The following is a 16,178-nucleotide window of genomic DNA, read 5'->3' as shown; positions in this document are numbered from 1 at the left end:
CCATCCAAGAAAACATTACTTCCTGTCCCATCAGCTCCGGCATCCTCCGCACATGAGATGCTCACTTCCCAGAACTGAGAGTCCCTTTTTAACATCATCTGCCGTTAAACACTTACAGTCAGTACTGACCAGATGTAGACACTGGCACTTAAAAAACATTCAACTACAGTATATTTGTAAAGGAGCTGGTATCCACCAAGTTTCACTCTGACTTTTTTACATTTACAAGATGCAACAGCAAAAACCCAAGTCAGACACTTAAAGCAGTGTTGAAGGTGGTACATACAGAAGGCCATTAATTACAAGTCTTGCTTTAACTGCTGACAAGGCAGAACATTACTTGCAGTGCCTGGCTAAAACTCAGGTTAGATATGCTGTGAAATTAAACATTACTATTTTAAAGAAAACCAATGTCTGCCTGAAATACAGAAAAGCTATCATCAAAATGCAAAATCAAGACCAACATGTCAGCAGGAATGTAAAATAGTTTCAAATGTTCTATGACTCAGGTACTTGTGCATTGTCATGATTATCAAGACTGTTATCAGCCCTTTGAAACAAACCAATGATTCCAGGGAAGAGGAAGTAACATTTATCGGAAAAGTCGTATCAGAAAGGTGGTCTTCATTTTCACTTCACAGTAAAGAACCATGAGAGAGCTGGCGGTGCGTTTGTGGGATCACACTACCTTGACGTGACTCTGAGCGCCAAGGTTGTAGATCTCCGTCGGCTTCACCTCGTTGATGATCTTCACAAGGCACGTGCTGTCAGTCAGATCGCCGTAATGCAGCTTCATGTCTGACAAAGAGGAGGAAAAACACATGCTGATACACTCACACAGTTCCTACAGTTATTCACACATATACGTCTTTCAAATATTGACTCTCCAGAAAGAAAGAGAAGAAAATTCAACAGCTGCTGGTGTTGTTGTTTGTGTGCTTTCAACAGAATCAGCCAGATCTAAAATGTTTATGCCCCATTTATGAGGGTGAACAGAAAGTTTCAGTAGAACTATTTGAGTAGATCCTTATGTGTACATATACCATGATTTAATTGCCACCCTGCAGCCAATCAGATTTGTGTATTCACCCAGGCAAAAAGGTATAAAAGATGACAGATGATATCTAAAAGGGTTCTTTCCTGTACATTAACCAGACACAGGCGGTGTAGGCAGGACACTTACTGTTGTCAGTGTGCGCATGACGGTCCCCGTAAAGATGCTCGATGCGACCTGTGTTGAAGGAGCTGGAACGACGAATAATGCCATGAACCTGTGACAAACGGAGGAAGAGATTTATTCCTGTCAGGCTTTAGCAAAAAACAAAACACAAAAATTATTTAGACCACTTTAAATTTAAAATTAACAATACTTCAAAATTACCATGCTTACAGTAATTAACTTTATAGACTAAGCTCATATTGTCAGGATGTATTGTCAATCAAATCTCAGTGCAACTTGGTTACAACAGCCACCAAAACTCAAAGACTCAAAAATTGACCAGCAGAATGATCTCTGATCCCGAATTGATTTGAAAAGATGTTATTTATATTTTCAACATGCAGTTTAGACAGGTTGCATGCTAAATTTTAAGTTCAGCACAGCTACAGTGAAGATTTGGCTCTAAAAAATGGTGTAAATAATATCTTTTTGATTTCGATCCAGAGACTTTGATTCTGCCAGTTTTTTTGTTTTTTTTCTGTTGAGTTCTGTTTAGTTTCTCAGTTGTTTAGGAGAATACTGCAAAGATGTTTTGCTGTGAAGCTCCAGAACCAACTGCGGACGACAAAACCTCATCTGATTTCTATCAGCATGGGATTGAGTAGGTAGTGACTGAATTTTCTTATTTTTTGGGTGAACTTATCCTTTAAAGGGGCACAATATAGTATTGGAGAAGAAATTCAAACTCAGAATTTTTATGTCTACAAAATTAATGAAGTAATGATACGAATCCATAACTGAATAAACAAGCTGTTCTCAGAGGAAAATAAGGTCCCAGGACACTGTTTGAAGCTAGAAAGGTGGCAGGGTCCGCCACATATAAACAAAGTAAAACAGTATGACATCATGTTGTCCTTTCAGGTAATTGTGTTTATTCAGTTTATTCTGTCAGGAAAACAAAGAGAGTTTGTTTATTTCATTTGTTTAGGCACCTTTTATATAAAATAGTGTTTTTTCTGGGTCATCTTACATTTGCAGGCTTGTTATAAATGTCACTCTTCTCTGGCATATTTAAAAGATGTGAAATATGATATAGCTGTCTACTTTGATTTATTGTGTTTGTTTGAAAGATCTTTGAAGCAGGACAGTGTTTTGTATTGCAGAAGTTGATGAAACAATATTGTTTGTCGTGGCTCCGGCTCAGTGTGTTTTTAATGCTGCCTGTGATCTGTGATCTGTACTCGGTGTTCTGAGGGGGATGTGTAAGGAAGCTCTGTTCGAGTCAGATAACAGAACCTGATCCAAGGGGAGTCCATTAGTGGGAGGACGCTGTGCCTCGACCTCACTTCCTTTATTCACTGTGCACTTCCTGCCTGCCTGTGCACTCCTCTTTAATGCCACCACCCCATCCCACCCCCTTCTCATGCAGCATCCCTAGCCTGGTCCACTTCCTGCTGCCTCTGAGTCAGGCAGCAGATGGCGAAGCTGACCAGGCAGACTAGGATGAAGGTGTTTGTGTGTGTGCTGCTCCCCACCTGAGGGGAAATGAAGTCATTCAGCTACTGTCAGGAAAACATAATGAGCAATGGTGTAACATGTGTTGTATGTAGTCACTTTTCATGGATGTGAAACTACCGCTGAAGCCTTACATAGCTTCAGTCGGTCAGAAACAGCTTGTTAACCTCTGCATCCACCCACAGGCTGTTGACTTTTTGTGCTCCTGAAAACACACCATGCGGCAGGTGAAAGTTTGTGACCTCACTTGTATGACAGTATAATAACAACCATTTCCCTGTTAATGGTCTGACCTGGGGGTAAAAGGTGAGGGGTGAACAGGCTCAAAGCAACACAAAGGTTCTTATCCGGGTGACGTGTGAGTCAGTCCATGTACGAGGCTGTCAGCTGACGTCAGGGTCCCTCAGGAGCTCCCACTCACTGCTGAGGCTGGACGCAGCTTATCGAGGGAATGTCGCTCTGAGTGCGTCTGTGTTCGTTGGCATTCATGAGTGTCTGCATTCAACTGAACTTATGTGTGTGTCTGAGCTTTCAAAGGACAAATTTGTGGTACTGTTAAGTCTGAAGTCTGGTTTCTCTCTCACCTTATAGCCTTTATTGAGCAGGAACTCCGCCAGGTAGGAACCATCCTGAAAAGACAAGAGACAGTACCCATTAAAACATGTACAATGGCACTGCAAATAGACACATGTATGGTTATGACAAATGTTGTCATACAGGCGTTTCTAACTTTGATATAAAACCTTGAAAATATATATGTTTAATACAATGGGGAAGAATTGAAACAACATAACATTTTTTATTGTTAGTAAAAGATAAGGCAATGAGGTATGGCCTTTTTCTTGGCTTGTAGCAGAGAACAGCAGAATGACTAGGGCTGGGTGATGTGGCAAAAAATATCATCTCAATATTTTCCCCCATAATGATCGATATCGAAATTTATCATGATATATAATTTGATCATGCTGCCAGTTTCGGGACTATGACTGAAGTTTGAAGAAACCAGAGGGTTTATTATTTGAACTTTAGAATAGTTTTTTAACAAAAAAATAATAATGTAATAATGTAGATTTAACTGTGCAAGTACAAATCTTACAACTCTCAAATGTTTTAAATCTGAGTAAAAAGTGCAATATTACATATTGTAAACATTTAACTGTGCAAACATTGGGTGCTAAACCAGAAGTTAGCCAGCTCGGTCCCTGGCTGCGGTTGCGTATATCTGTCAAGTGATAAGCAGTTAGATCTATCCTTATGGAGTCAGAATGAATGAGGCTCATCACTGAAATCGACATATATTTGATCGCGAGCCCGGTTCGAGATCATTTAATCTCCTAGCCCTAAGAATGACTGTGGTAAACATCAAGTATCACACTTTCAGAATTCGCTTTATAATCAGGCCTTTAAAAATAATGTGTGTGCCAGGACTTTATTGGAAGAAGAGAGTGAGAACACGCAGCTGATACAGGCCTATCCATACGGCAGAAAATGAGTAGTGAAATGGTTTTGATATGTATTGATATTTTTGACAACACAGGTTCAGTTATATTGACTAGGTTGTCAAGTGTAAATGATTCACATCTTAGAAGACAAACTTAGAAGATAAGTCTTTTCAACAGGCCAACAGGACCCAAAACTGATGCTCAATTTTGTAGTACAACCAACAACAGATTAAGGTTATAACAATACCATCATTTTAAACTTAGATACATTACAAGTCTTAAAAACAATACTCGACATGCCTTCTGATACCACGGCAAAATTAAGGCACATTGAGTTTACGCCTGTGGTATGATATGATATGATATAATTTCGACATTGTCGAATGCAGACATTGCATCTTTTTAAACACTATTGACTAAAACTTTTAAAATATAGATACTTTTGACAACATTAAAACAGATATACACACAGGTAGGCCTGTACCAAATGTTGTGGTAAATAAGTCTTTTATTTTTATAATATTCATACTAAAATATCTGCTGAGAGTAAATAGATAAAAACGTAAAACCTTTCCATCAAAATGTAATTAAAAGACGACATAAGATATTACATTTTTAGTCTGTTGTGTTACAGCCCTTAAAAATCATAAACTGCCTACTAACAAGTTCATGTGATATAATAAGTTATCAGATGACGTAATCATATCAGTGGTTCAATTACATTTTTCTCTATGCAGAACTATTTTTTTTAATTTAATTATCAAGAGTAACATTTCAAGTAATCAGGTGCACCATTTTTGAGCAATCAGGCAATCTATTAGGTCTTCTTCTTTTTCAACTTCCCACAATTCCCACAGCTTTGAACATTCCCTGTCATGTTCACTTGAAATTGAAGAAGAAATGCTTTGCACGTGCTGCCAAAACTTCTGCTGTTTATGTAAGATAAGATAATCAATAAAGAATTATCTTATCTCTTATTTTCATCCATGACATCATTATGTGTTCAATGATGTCTCAAGTACACTGTGGGACAATCTGAAAGACTGCAGCTTGAAGAAAAAAGAGAAAAGAAGAAAGAGAAATGTAAGATACCAAAGCACGAGGGTGAGAATCAATGTGGTTGTTTCAAGACAGACAAAGGACGTTCCAATGAAACACAATTTGGTTACTATTGAACCGATAATAAACCAAATGACCCATTGTTATCATGTCATTGATACCAACAGATGTCCAAACACAACATCATATCAGATCCTAGTGGTCTTTAAACATAATTCTTCTTAGTGAAACTGGTACAGCCTTTGGTCGGAAAGTAAACCTGTATATTGTTAAGTTAATGACACATTATCATTCAAAGTGGTAATAGAAAATGTCTTTTAAGGTGTTGGAAGCATCCTGAAACCTGCACGATGTAGCGGAATACTGAGTCCTGGGATCATTAGGTGAAACATCCACATTAACCAGGAGAGAGTGTGTGTGTGTGTGTGTGTGTGTGTGTGTGTGTGTGTGTGTGTGTGTGTGTGTGTGTGTGTGTGTGTGTGTGTGTGTGTGTGTGTGTGTGTGTGAGCCCTGTCAATAAGGTCTTGTTCCCCTAACCCATGTTACTCCTCGTCTTTTTTCCCTGCTCAGACTTTCCGACCGCACATTCTGGAACACTCTGGAACATTCCGAACTAGTCATGGCATTCATCCCTCAATCCCCCTCACATACGTGCGTGCACACACACACACACACACACACACACACACAAGACATGCCAGCCCAATGCATCCTCTCCAGGTTTGGGGGTAACAGTGGAGGTGGAGGGCAGAAGAGCAGGAAGGGGAAGGCTGTAGGGGCAGAACCAAGAACCTGCACTCTGCACTGGGCAGGATGGTCAGGTTTAAGACTGCAATCTCTATCCTGCATGTTTTAATCATTGACTGGTGTTAATGTGTGTACAGTAGATTTATATGAAATCTCAACAGGTGTCTGTTGATAAAGTTTCTCTCTTTACCTCATGGCTGATGCTTTAACACCCTGAAAAACACCTTTTATTTACCTTTCTGAATAAGGACTTTTAATCAGGATCCACACACTTCGCAATTATGTCATTGTTTATAACCTGAAATAAGTAGCTGCCAGCACAGTCCTCTGAAGACACACTAATGGCCAATGTTTTACTTGTTTTATAAAATAAATATATGCCTTAGCACTACTCTAAATGCATTTTTAGGATAATTTTCTGCAGGTTGAGCATTCAGGCTGTGCGGTCAGTTGGCACTGATGCCCAACCTGTTTCTGCCTGGCCCAGAGGGGGGAGACGGGCACGGACACTGGCAGCCCCTCGCTCGTCCCCACGGCGTTCAAAGCTCCGGCCGGTGTCATGTTTTCCTGCCCCTGTGCCAGGGTCAAAGCGTTCCATGCCAGACCAATATGGAAAACAAGCCTGAAGAGCTGCAGCTCTGTTTCAAAACAAGAGGCTCCTTTGAGGCCGTATTAGCCCATAAACCCTGGCCTCACCTCGCTGTTTCCTGTTATGGGGAGCTGGGCACTCGCTGAGAGCACACACAAACACGCACACACACATTCACACACGTATACACACAACTGCATGCTCACCTGCCAGCTCAATGTCACACCACAAACTCCTTAAAGACTCATTTTGGCCTTTGGCTCAATATGATCACTCTACTCTATAGCTACACTGAATATAAGCCAAGGGCTGGTTCAGCAACAGGAGGAGGAAAGTTAATTATTACATTAAATATAAAACAATGATTGTCTCATATGTGAATACTGCCGTTATCAAAGTGATAACCAGATCCCTCCACTGAATGTTGAGGATTATCTGCAGGGAGTGTAAAAAACTCATGCTCTGCATTCAGGTACAGGTGTGAAACCTTTTACAACCACTGAACAGAGTGCAGTAGAATCAGTATTGCTCATTTTATTTTATTCTATTTTCATGTTAAAGAAATTAAACCTTTTATTCCTGAAAGGGCTAAAATTAAGAATAAAATCTTAGACACATTAAACATGCGTGTTGAGCTGTTGCTTGGCTTTTTCTTTGTTCAAAAAGCTCATTAATCAAAAATATTTATAAATAACATAATATCAAACTTGAGATAACAAAAGTTAAGAAAACACTAACTGAGACAAAATTAAAGAAGTAGATAAATATAGAAAAGGTTCAGGAGAGAGAGAAAGGACAGAGGAGGAAGAAAAACTTAAATCTGATGTTGATATTTGACTAAATCTCTCCATGTGTTGGAAAAATGTTAACAATGTTCACTCATCAGACTGCACAAACACAGGGTAGTAAACCTCTTTCACCAACACAGCTACTGTCATCCCTTAAACCAAAGAGAAGAGAAGAAGGGAGTGTGTGATGCCTTGTGTGTGATGACACAAACACCAGTACTAAGAGTTTAGTACCCCCTGCTGGGGGGAAAGTGAATTATTGGGGCCTTTATCAACAGCATCACTCAACCTTTAATACCTAATAAGGGTTAGATCACCTGCTAACATTAAAGGTAAAAAATGCCTAATCGAAGTTTTTAAAGAACTCTGTGCGCCTGCAGTTGGTTTGTGTATATTCATGCAAACACAGGGTTAATGACCGTACATGAGTTGATTTGTCACTTTGTATAAGCAACAAATGAATCACTTTAATGTGCTTTCATTAGACCACAAGGAGAACCTGCCAAGCACGCCACTGGTCTGCAATTAGGCCTGATATGGTTTAATGAAGCTGTAATCACAGACCACAGCGCACGCACGCACACATACGCACACATGTGCGCACGGACACACACACACACACACACACACACACACACACACACACACACACACACACACACACACACACACACACACACACACACACACACACACACACACACACACACACACACAGAGAGCAGTAAGTAGAAACATTCGGTGAAGAGCAGTCTGAATCTCTCCTCTCTACTTTGGGATCAACTCAGGCGTGACGCTGAAATAAATGAACAGAGCTTCATGGTAGCATCACAATTCAGTAATCAAAGGTCCGAAGAGGCTTCTTCTGTATGCAGGAAGTACACTGGTCCACAACTTAAAGAGGAAACTTTGCATACACATAGTTGCAGAACACACAAATAAAGTAAATATCTAAGCTACTCATTCAGACATCAGGCATCTTAGATCTGGTCAGGTTCATTACTGCAGCATGCAAGAGGCATCTCCAGGGTCCATTTAAGCCATATTGACTTATCCATACTGACTATCCTAGAAAAACCTGCTGTAACACTGCATAACGTTGATTAACCAAATAAAGTACACGCATTTAAGTTCTACCTAAGCACAATTCTTGAGTAAATGTACTCAGTTACATTGCACCACTTGTGCGAAGGCTGACAAACAGAGTTCACTTGTTGACTACATTAAATCAGCTTTTTATGACAAACTGCAGCTGAAAACACATCTCTTCCTGTCTAAACTTAATTCGAAGGAGGAATCAGCCTTGAAGGAGCCATCAGCAGCCATTATGAGCGACAGAGGAGATGTGTGCACGGATTCTTAGCTTTATGATTATTATTGCTGGCACTCGCTCAGAGTCTACCCCGTGCTGCTAACAGTGGAGTCAGTTGAAGGAGGCAAGGAAGGAATGAGAAGGGAATCAAAACGCCAACAAAGGACGAAGAAAAGAGGCTGGAAGCAGGAGCGTCAAACAGTTCGTGGGGTCGTATCGCAGTGAAGCGTTGTTTTCCCAACCAGAGGAGCTGAAGAAAGAAGTTTGCACCTCGCAGCCAAAATAAAGTTTTACTGTCGAACAGAGAGGCCGAACCTGTCCTCTTCATAACCCTGGATCGTAAAACGGAGCTATCAGCCAGAGCCCCTGCCCGGCTCTGCAGCTCTGCCTTGGCACTCAGGTGGTCTCCCATAACTCACACCCTCTCACCCCAATACTTCACACTGAGACAGCAGTCAAAAATATTCAGACGGAGCAGCATGCTGCTCTGAAATTTATGGACAGTACTTAGCCAGACAATTTATGACATCACAGTGACCTTGACACCCCAGCTAGTGACTTCTGAGATGGTCTATCCAGATGCCTGCATGCTCGCCTCCCATCCAGTATTCAACAGTATCGCCATCAAATGAATTAACACTGTTATTCTTTGTGTTGAGTTAAAGAGGAGGAAGAAGGAAAGACACTTTGGAAAGTGCTGCTTGACACAGGAATGTGAGAGGTTGAAAATGACTTTCCAAGACCTCTGATACTCATCTTTCCAGGGCTGCAGTCTGGGAACGGTCAACTGAGTTTCACCTAAGGGTGTCAAGATTCTCCTGATCCAAGATATGATATGTCTTTCGATTTTAAGGTCATGATTCCATTCAACTTTTTGATTTGGGCACTTTTTTTCCAGCACTGATGTCTGATCACAAATCCTGCTTTTGATTTTGGATTTAAAATGGTGATGGCCCTACTTTAACCTCACCACGAAACATTCCCCAAGTCTCTGCTTATTTGTTCCAATGAAATAACTCTCAGACACTGACAATGCTCTTCTTTACGCAAAGTACTACTACAAAGGATACATTAGTGTTGTTAAAAATATAATTTATCGATACAGATCAATTCTTAATATTTGGAACGGTTTCGTTCCAGATTTCTCACAGTATCGTTACACCTGGCAGTCGCACTATTGCTCTCTGTTCTCTCTGAGAGTGAGTTGACACACAGAGCTGCAGCAATAAATCAATTAATTAGTTGTCAACTATGAAATTCTCCAAATTATCTCATTCTGTCTTCTTAAATGTGAATATTTTCTGGTTTCTCACCTCCTCTATGACAGTAAACTGAATATATTTGTGTTGTGGACAAAACAAGACATTTGAAGATCATCTTGGACTTTGGGGAACAGTGATCAACATTTTCCACCATTTTATAGACCAAAAAACTCATCGATTAATCGACAAAACAATCAACAGAATTATCATCAGATTTCATTACCAACTCAGAGTGCTGTCTTCTCGTCATTCATCTGATTGGCTCCGTTTTGTTATGGTTTCAGCTACTTTGCATAATAGGGAAATTAACATGAAAGGGGAAAGGATACAAGCAAGTGCAAACAGAGCTACAGGGTAGTGCTACCAGCTGTTAATACAACACATTTAGCAAAGCACCTGAAGGACCAATAAGCAGATCTCTCTAAGGAACTTCCAGAGGTTGGTGACAGCTACAATTAGCCTTGTTATATTTAGCTATATATTTAGGGTTTTGTACTGAAGTTAAAAACAGTGTAGTCTTGTGTCAACACAAGTCCACACACCTCTATTGATATGCAAATACAGACTGGTTCTTTCACTTGTGGGATAGTGATACTGAACGTGTAGAGACGCTATTATATTAGAGCTGATTCAGAGAACAGGTAATGTGGATAGGATGTCCTATCATAGTAGAATATGTATTGATATATAGAACATTTCACAATATGTGTTGATATATACAGTCGCGGTCAAAAGTTTACATACACTTGTATACAAATGTATATCATGGCAGTCCAGTTTAGTTCCAATGATTTCTACAGCTCTCATGTTTCTGTGATGCAATGAGAGGAACACAAACTACTTTGTCACAAAAACATTCATGAAGTTTAGTTCAGTAATTCATTTATGATAGGTCTTCTGAAAATGTGACCAAATCTGCTGGCTCATAAACATACATACAGTAACCTGAACAATCAATTTAGCTAATTATAGAAAATTTATAGAGTGAAGTTCTTAACTTCTTCTGAGTGATTCTGATTGATAACAGCTGGTGACTTCTCTGGGCCCATTTTAATAGGGCTTGCTTGATACACCCATTAGACTCAGCCACAAACAATGGGAAAGTCACTTGGAGCCATTTCAAAGCAGTTACATCACACTGGAACGTCTGACAAATACCTGACAAATCAAAGCACTTCTACCTCTTTATGCCACAGCATAAACAGTACAGGAAATCTCTCTGAATGTATGTATGTATGTATGGAGGACCTAATGTGAGTTATTAACTTTAAAGCGATTGAGTGTCTTAATTTGAGGTACTGTTTAGTTTTGACATTTTATTTAAATAAAAAAGAAATGAAGTGTAATGCTTTCATATAAAACCATGAGTTTTGGCTTCATCATTAATACTGATTTTGGATTAATTGATTTTATACGCACTGTCAGAATAAGGTACAACTAATGAGAAATAATAATCAAAAAGGAAGGAAGTTACACTTGTTGTATGTATAGACTGAACAATAAATAAAGAAAAATGTGATGATGACAGTTTGGCCAAACTTGTAATTTAATCTTTGGGGTTTTTTTTACAAAGATTAAATAAACAAAGGATTCCCTCAATCCTGAGTAAAATAATTCTTATGGCACATACTGTCTGTACAGAGGCAGTACAAAATCTATTATCAAAGATGACAGTCACAAAAACAGAAGACAGCACATTTCAAAAAATTCAAAAAATTGGTCTACGATGTCTATCTATGATCTATGAAATACTACTGTAAGCAGAAGCATTTACTGAGTTAACAGTATGTGATAAGCAAATATCAGCTGATATAATCGACTCCACTATAAACTTGAAATTAAAGCTGTTGTGATTCACCTTACAAAAAACAACATTTATCCTCAGTTTCTCACAATTAAACTGAATAGATTTGGTCTGTTTGACTCTAAAGTCTGACTTTTTGATGACAGAATTAATGAATGATGTGTTCTTGTCCTTTACTATTCTAACCATTATGATGACACAACTTCCCCTCCACCTCAGGTAATAAAACTACAAACAAAGCCAATAAGACGTGATAGCAAACATCCTTCACACAATCTTCAGTCTATATTGTCACCTAGCCCAGATTTAAGTTGTCTGTGTACATGAATACCAGTGAAGCCCTCAGGCCAGTTCTACCAAGTTACCACTCCTCTCTGCCATTGTCCTGATGTTCTGTTCCAATTATTCTTTAGGTGTGGGAGGCATCTGAAACATGTCTACTGTTTCACACCACAGTAGCAGCATTTAGTGAAACAGTAGATGTTAATGTCAGAGTGAGGTCAAACCGGTTTCTGCCTTCCAAAAGTTTCTTTACAGAATTAGATGCTTCCTCAATAGTTTTTCAACAGCGATAAAATTGTGTTTGTAGCACAAAATATAAAGCTCATAAACAAACATTCAGGTTTGGTTGGATAGGTTTCCTGTTTTGCCAGTTCAGTCCGGTGCACAAGCTTAAACCAGTTTGATTTTATTCAAACCGACTAAACTGAACTGGCATATTTCATGATGAGAGCAGCTGTCTGAGATACTTTCTGTACGTCAGTGTGTGAACTAATAGGGCAGTGCCTCCTAATGTTATATTGTGATGTAGTGTTGAGAGTTGTACACACAGTGAGACACAAAAGAGAACTCTCATAACAAGTTTGTGCAGGTGATTTCTATGTTAAACTCTTTTAAACTTAAGTTCGAAGCCTAATTTTGTACCCAGGAGGAGTGTCAGGCTTTGAAGCTAATTTGACATAGTGGCCAAACCATGTAATAACAATGTCATGTGACACACTGGGGCCCAAAAGACTTTTCCCATAAGCTTATATTGTGAGAGAAGGAAAGTCTAGAAGTAATAAAATAATTGTATCACTATTCAAGCTAGCCATGTGCTAAAGATGAAGTTAGCCAGCTTGGTTGGGGGAAGTCTCTACCAGCCGCACAATCCAGAAGATCCACATGTTAACTTCAACCAAGGAAGTCAAACTTTTTTGGCTTCATGCACCACCGGACAACTTTTCTAGAAAAAAATGGGGCTCTGCCTGTGATGCTGTATCCAGATTTCCCTTAACAAATCCATGGTTTGCCATTTAAAGTTGCCCTACATTACATTATTACACAAACTTAACATTTCCTGTATACATTTTAAAATTAAAAGCATCTAGCATTTTAGTGGGCAGAAACCCTTCAGTTCTTTAACAAGGCTTTTATTGTAAATACATCTCATCTGTTTGATAAGGACATTGCAATAACTGTGTGTTTATCAGCTAATCAATATCCATTTTTTTTACTTGGATTGAGAACTGGTCTAGTGAAAAGCACAATATCTGAGAAATAGCTTAATAGAAGTATACAGTTTTTTTAATTAAATGGAAACACAAAGTACATGAACTTCAAATCTGTACATGACTAAATTTACATGATACATTCGAACAATCTACAGGTTGTGATTCACACCTTCAGTTACATGCCTCCCATTCATTCTGGTTTCTCTCATTCTTGTTTCTATGACGTGTGACAGAAGTTGGCTGGTTTAGGGCTCTGCCTTTAACCACTGAACCTGACTGGCAGGTCATTCAAGTCCTGCACAGGATCTCTTGACAATGGGAGTATAAAGACTTACTGCATAGTTCACCGACATGATCAATCTGTCAATCAGGGTAATTTGAGTTATCTATCTTACTTCTATTCTAAACGAACAAAGCTGCCCTGCCCGGGGGGTAAGTTCTGGGTGTGTAACGCTGCATCATAGAACCAGTGTTTTCAGAGATACTTTCACAACTGAACAGTAAGCAAATGACAATTGGTTTTAGACCACAGATTTGATAACAGCACATTAGCAACTAAAAATTCATATGTTTCCCTTCCTAATTCTGCACCAATTCCTGAGGAGAGTGTGTTTGTTGTAATTCTTCTTCTTGGTTATACGGTATGTTTTAAACTTAACTGTAGAATAACTGCTGAATGCAGCAGGATGTGAGTCAGTCAGTTCAACTTAATTTTTTGACAATTTTATATTTAGCATCCTCTCACACAATAGGGATTTTAAGCAGTGAGGGTAGAGTGACAGCTATGCCATCCGTCAAACATTAAAACAGGTTGATGTGGTTGTGGCAAACAAACATTTAACTCTTACAACGGCTACTTCTACAACTACATTCTACCAATTTTGTGCCTTATTCCTGGGTACGGCAAACCAGCAGTTCTCCCATGGTAGATTGTTGGACTACAACATCGGAAGTGTCGAGATTCGAGCATGAACAGTGTGGAGCTTTTGTGGTCTCAAACACTGTAGCGTCCCTTCAACGGTCACACGATCTGATGGTAAGACATCACAATTAATAGCCTACAAAAACTGAATAGTCAGAATCTGCAAGAAGAAGTATAAAGTAGCAGAAAATCAAAGTACTCCAGTAAAGTACCTGAAAAAAGTACTTGAGTAAATTGTTCTTAGGTTTATTCCATCACTGGTTGTTTGAAATATTGACACAGAGAGTTTCATTTTTACTACAAATGAATATCTGTCCCAAATGTCAGTTTTCAGTCTCTTTGATTTCAAACAAACAGTATTGGTCCTTATGAAGCCATATCAGTTGACCCCACTGTGATAAGCATTTCAACAATACTGCCCAGCCCTATTCTACATTAGTTTAAAGAAGATGGCTTAGTTACACAATAACGAGAAGGAAGACATCACATCACACACAAAACTACAAAAAATGTCAAGGATATCTCAATTAAGTCCCAGACTTATTCCTACTGTAGTCTTTGATGAAAAGACAGCAGAGACAACACATTTAAAACCTGTTTCATCCTTAAATATCCAAACTTCTGGATGTGTTCATTACTCAGGAAGCAGTGTGCCAACATGCATATCCTGTTTGTTGTCATTAAGCTGCGACAGGAGGAACATCAACCTGACAACTTCCTTGCAGCAGAACCACGTGTTAAAGACAACTATAAAGTCTTGGAAAGTAAACATTTCTCTTCGCTTCAGACATAAGCTCAATCAGTAACAGTTAATGTTGGAGGATAACATCTTCAGGAACGACTTCCGCGTGATTTAACACCAGAACACCAGAGCTAAAAGTCAGGAGAGATGACACTTTAGGGTTGAGGGGGATTTGATGGTGATACGCCGGGTTTTAAGCACCTGTCACAGGTGTATACGCCATGAACAGCAACTCTCTTCACTCAACACTCTCTTCACTCAACAAAAATCAAGACGAAGGAGACGTTAAGATATTTTTAAAAGAAAATAGGTGTCAACAAATCAACTGTTGGTGGTTTTTCCTTTGAGAAACTTGTTCATTCAGTCCTGCAGTGTCACTCAGTGCTGGTGTATAAGTGACGCTTATCTCACCTGTCCGGTGATGCCGGTGACGAGAGCCACCTTCCTCTCCTGCTGCTCTCCGTTCATCGTGCAGTCAACGTTAGCGGGCTCGGAGCACTGGGCCATATCTAATAGGCAGGAGGTTTAAAGTGAACTGACTGAACCGAGCGACAGAATCGACACAAAGCGTCTGTGTGTGTGTGTGTTTACAGAGGGAATGTTACCAACGAGCCTCCTCAGCATCCGTCAACCGAACGACACTCCGCCTTCAAGCGAAGATACGTAGGAGGAAGCGGCGGTGGAATCAGCCAATGAGGAGAGAGCATGTAGCGGCAGTAGAAGAGGAGTCATTAAAGAGGGCAAGGTCTGTGAGAGGGCTGCAGGGCGCCAGCTACAGCGACACCTGAAGGATGGAGGGAGAACTGCAGCTTTTCAACGTTGGATAACTTATAGTGATCAAAATGTTCCGGTTAAAGAAAATAAAATAACAAACAAACAACAAAAGTTGTGAGTTTAATGTTCATAAATGGCATCTCTTAAAAACCATTACTATATGTGCTGCGTATATTACATTTATGTAATGTTTGGTTTCATGTTCAAATATAATAGGGTAAATGAGGGTTCACATTTACTAAATTTGGATTTGTGAATACAACATTTTGCTAAGAGAATAATTTCACATAATAAATAACATGATGTTCTTTGATTTTACTATTTCCTTTATGGAAACCTAACAAAACGTAGGCTACTTTAGACACAAAGTGAAAGCAGGGTCAATATTATCAAAAATGAATCTACTCAAGTCCTTCCATAGCTTTCTGGCATGGTCACAGTTTCAGAATAGATGAAAAAGGGTTCCTAGAAGTACATCACAGAATACCTCCACAAGGCCAAACAGTCCCCTCACAGATACCAGCCACCTAAATATGCCTGAGTTTTTTCATTAAGATATATGCATTATTC

At 39.3% G+C, this 16,178-nt stretch overlaps 1 protein-coding gene across 1 annotated transcript in view; it reads right to left on the bottom strand.

Annotated features, from left to right (window-relative positions):
- Positions 1-15,493, bottom strand: part of gmds (GDP-mannose 4,6-dehydratase) — a 173,794-nt gene extending 158,301 nt beyond the window's left edge. Inside the window, exons 1-5 of the mRNA XM_084354445.1 lie at positions 15,440-15,493; positions 15,246-15,343; positions 3,259-3,303; positions 1,184-1,271; positions 689-798 (exon numbers count right to left, since the gene is read on the bottom strand). Of these exons, the coding sequence (XP_084210571.1) occupies positions 689-798; positions 1,184-1,271; positions 3,259-3,303; positions 15,246-15,343; positions 15,440-15,458 (360 nt within the window). The 5' untranslated portion in view covers positions 15,459-15,493. The remainder of the gene's footprint in view (positions 1-688; positions 799-1,183; positions 1,272-3,258; positions 3,304-15,245; positions 15,344-15,439) is intronic.
- Between the last annotated feature and the right edge of the window lie 685 nt (positions 15,494-16,178).

Source organism: Pagrus pagrus (genome assembly GCF_965226575.1).
Source record: "Pagrus pagrus genome assembly, chromosome: 6".
Classification (NCBI taxonomy): Eukaryota; Metazoa; Chordata; class Actinopteri; order Spariformes; family Sparidae; genus Pagrus; species Pagrus pagrus.
Note: the sequence above shows the minus strand (reverse complement) of the source record. Positions and strands in the feature narration are given on the sequence as shown.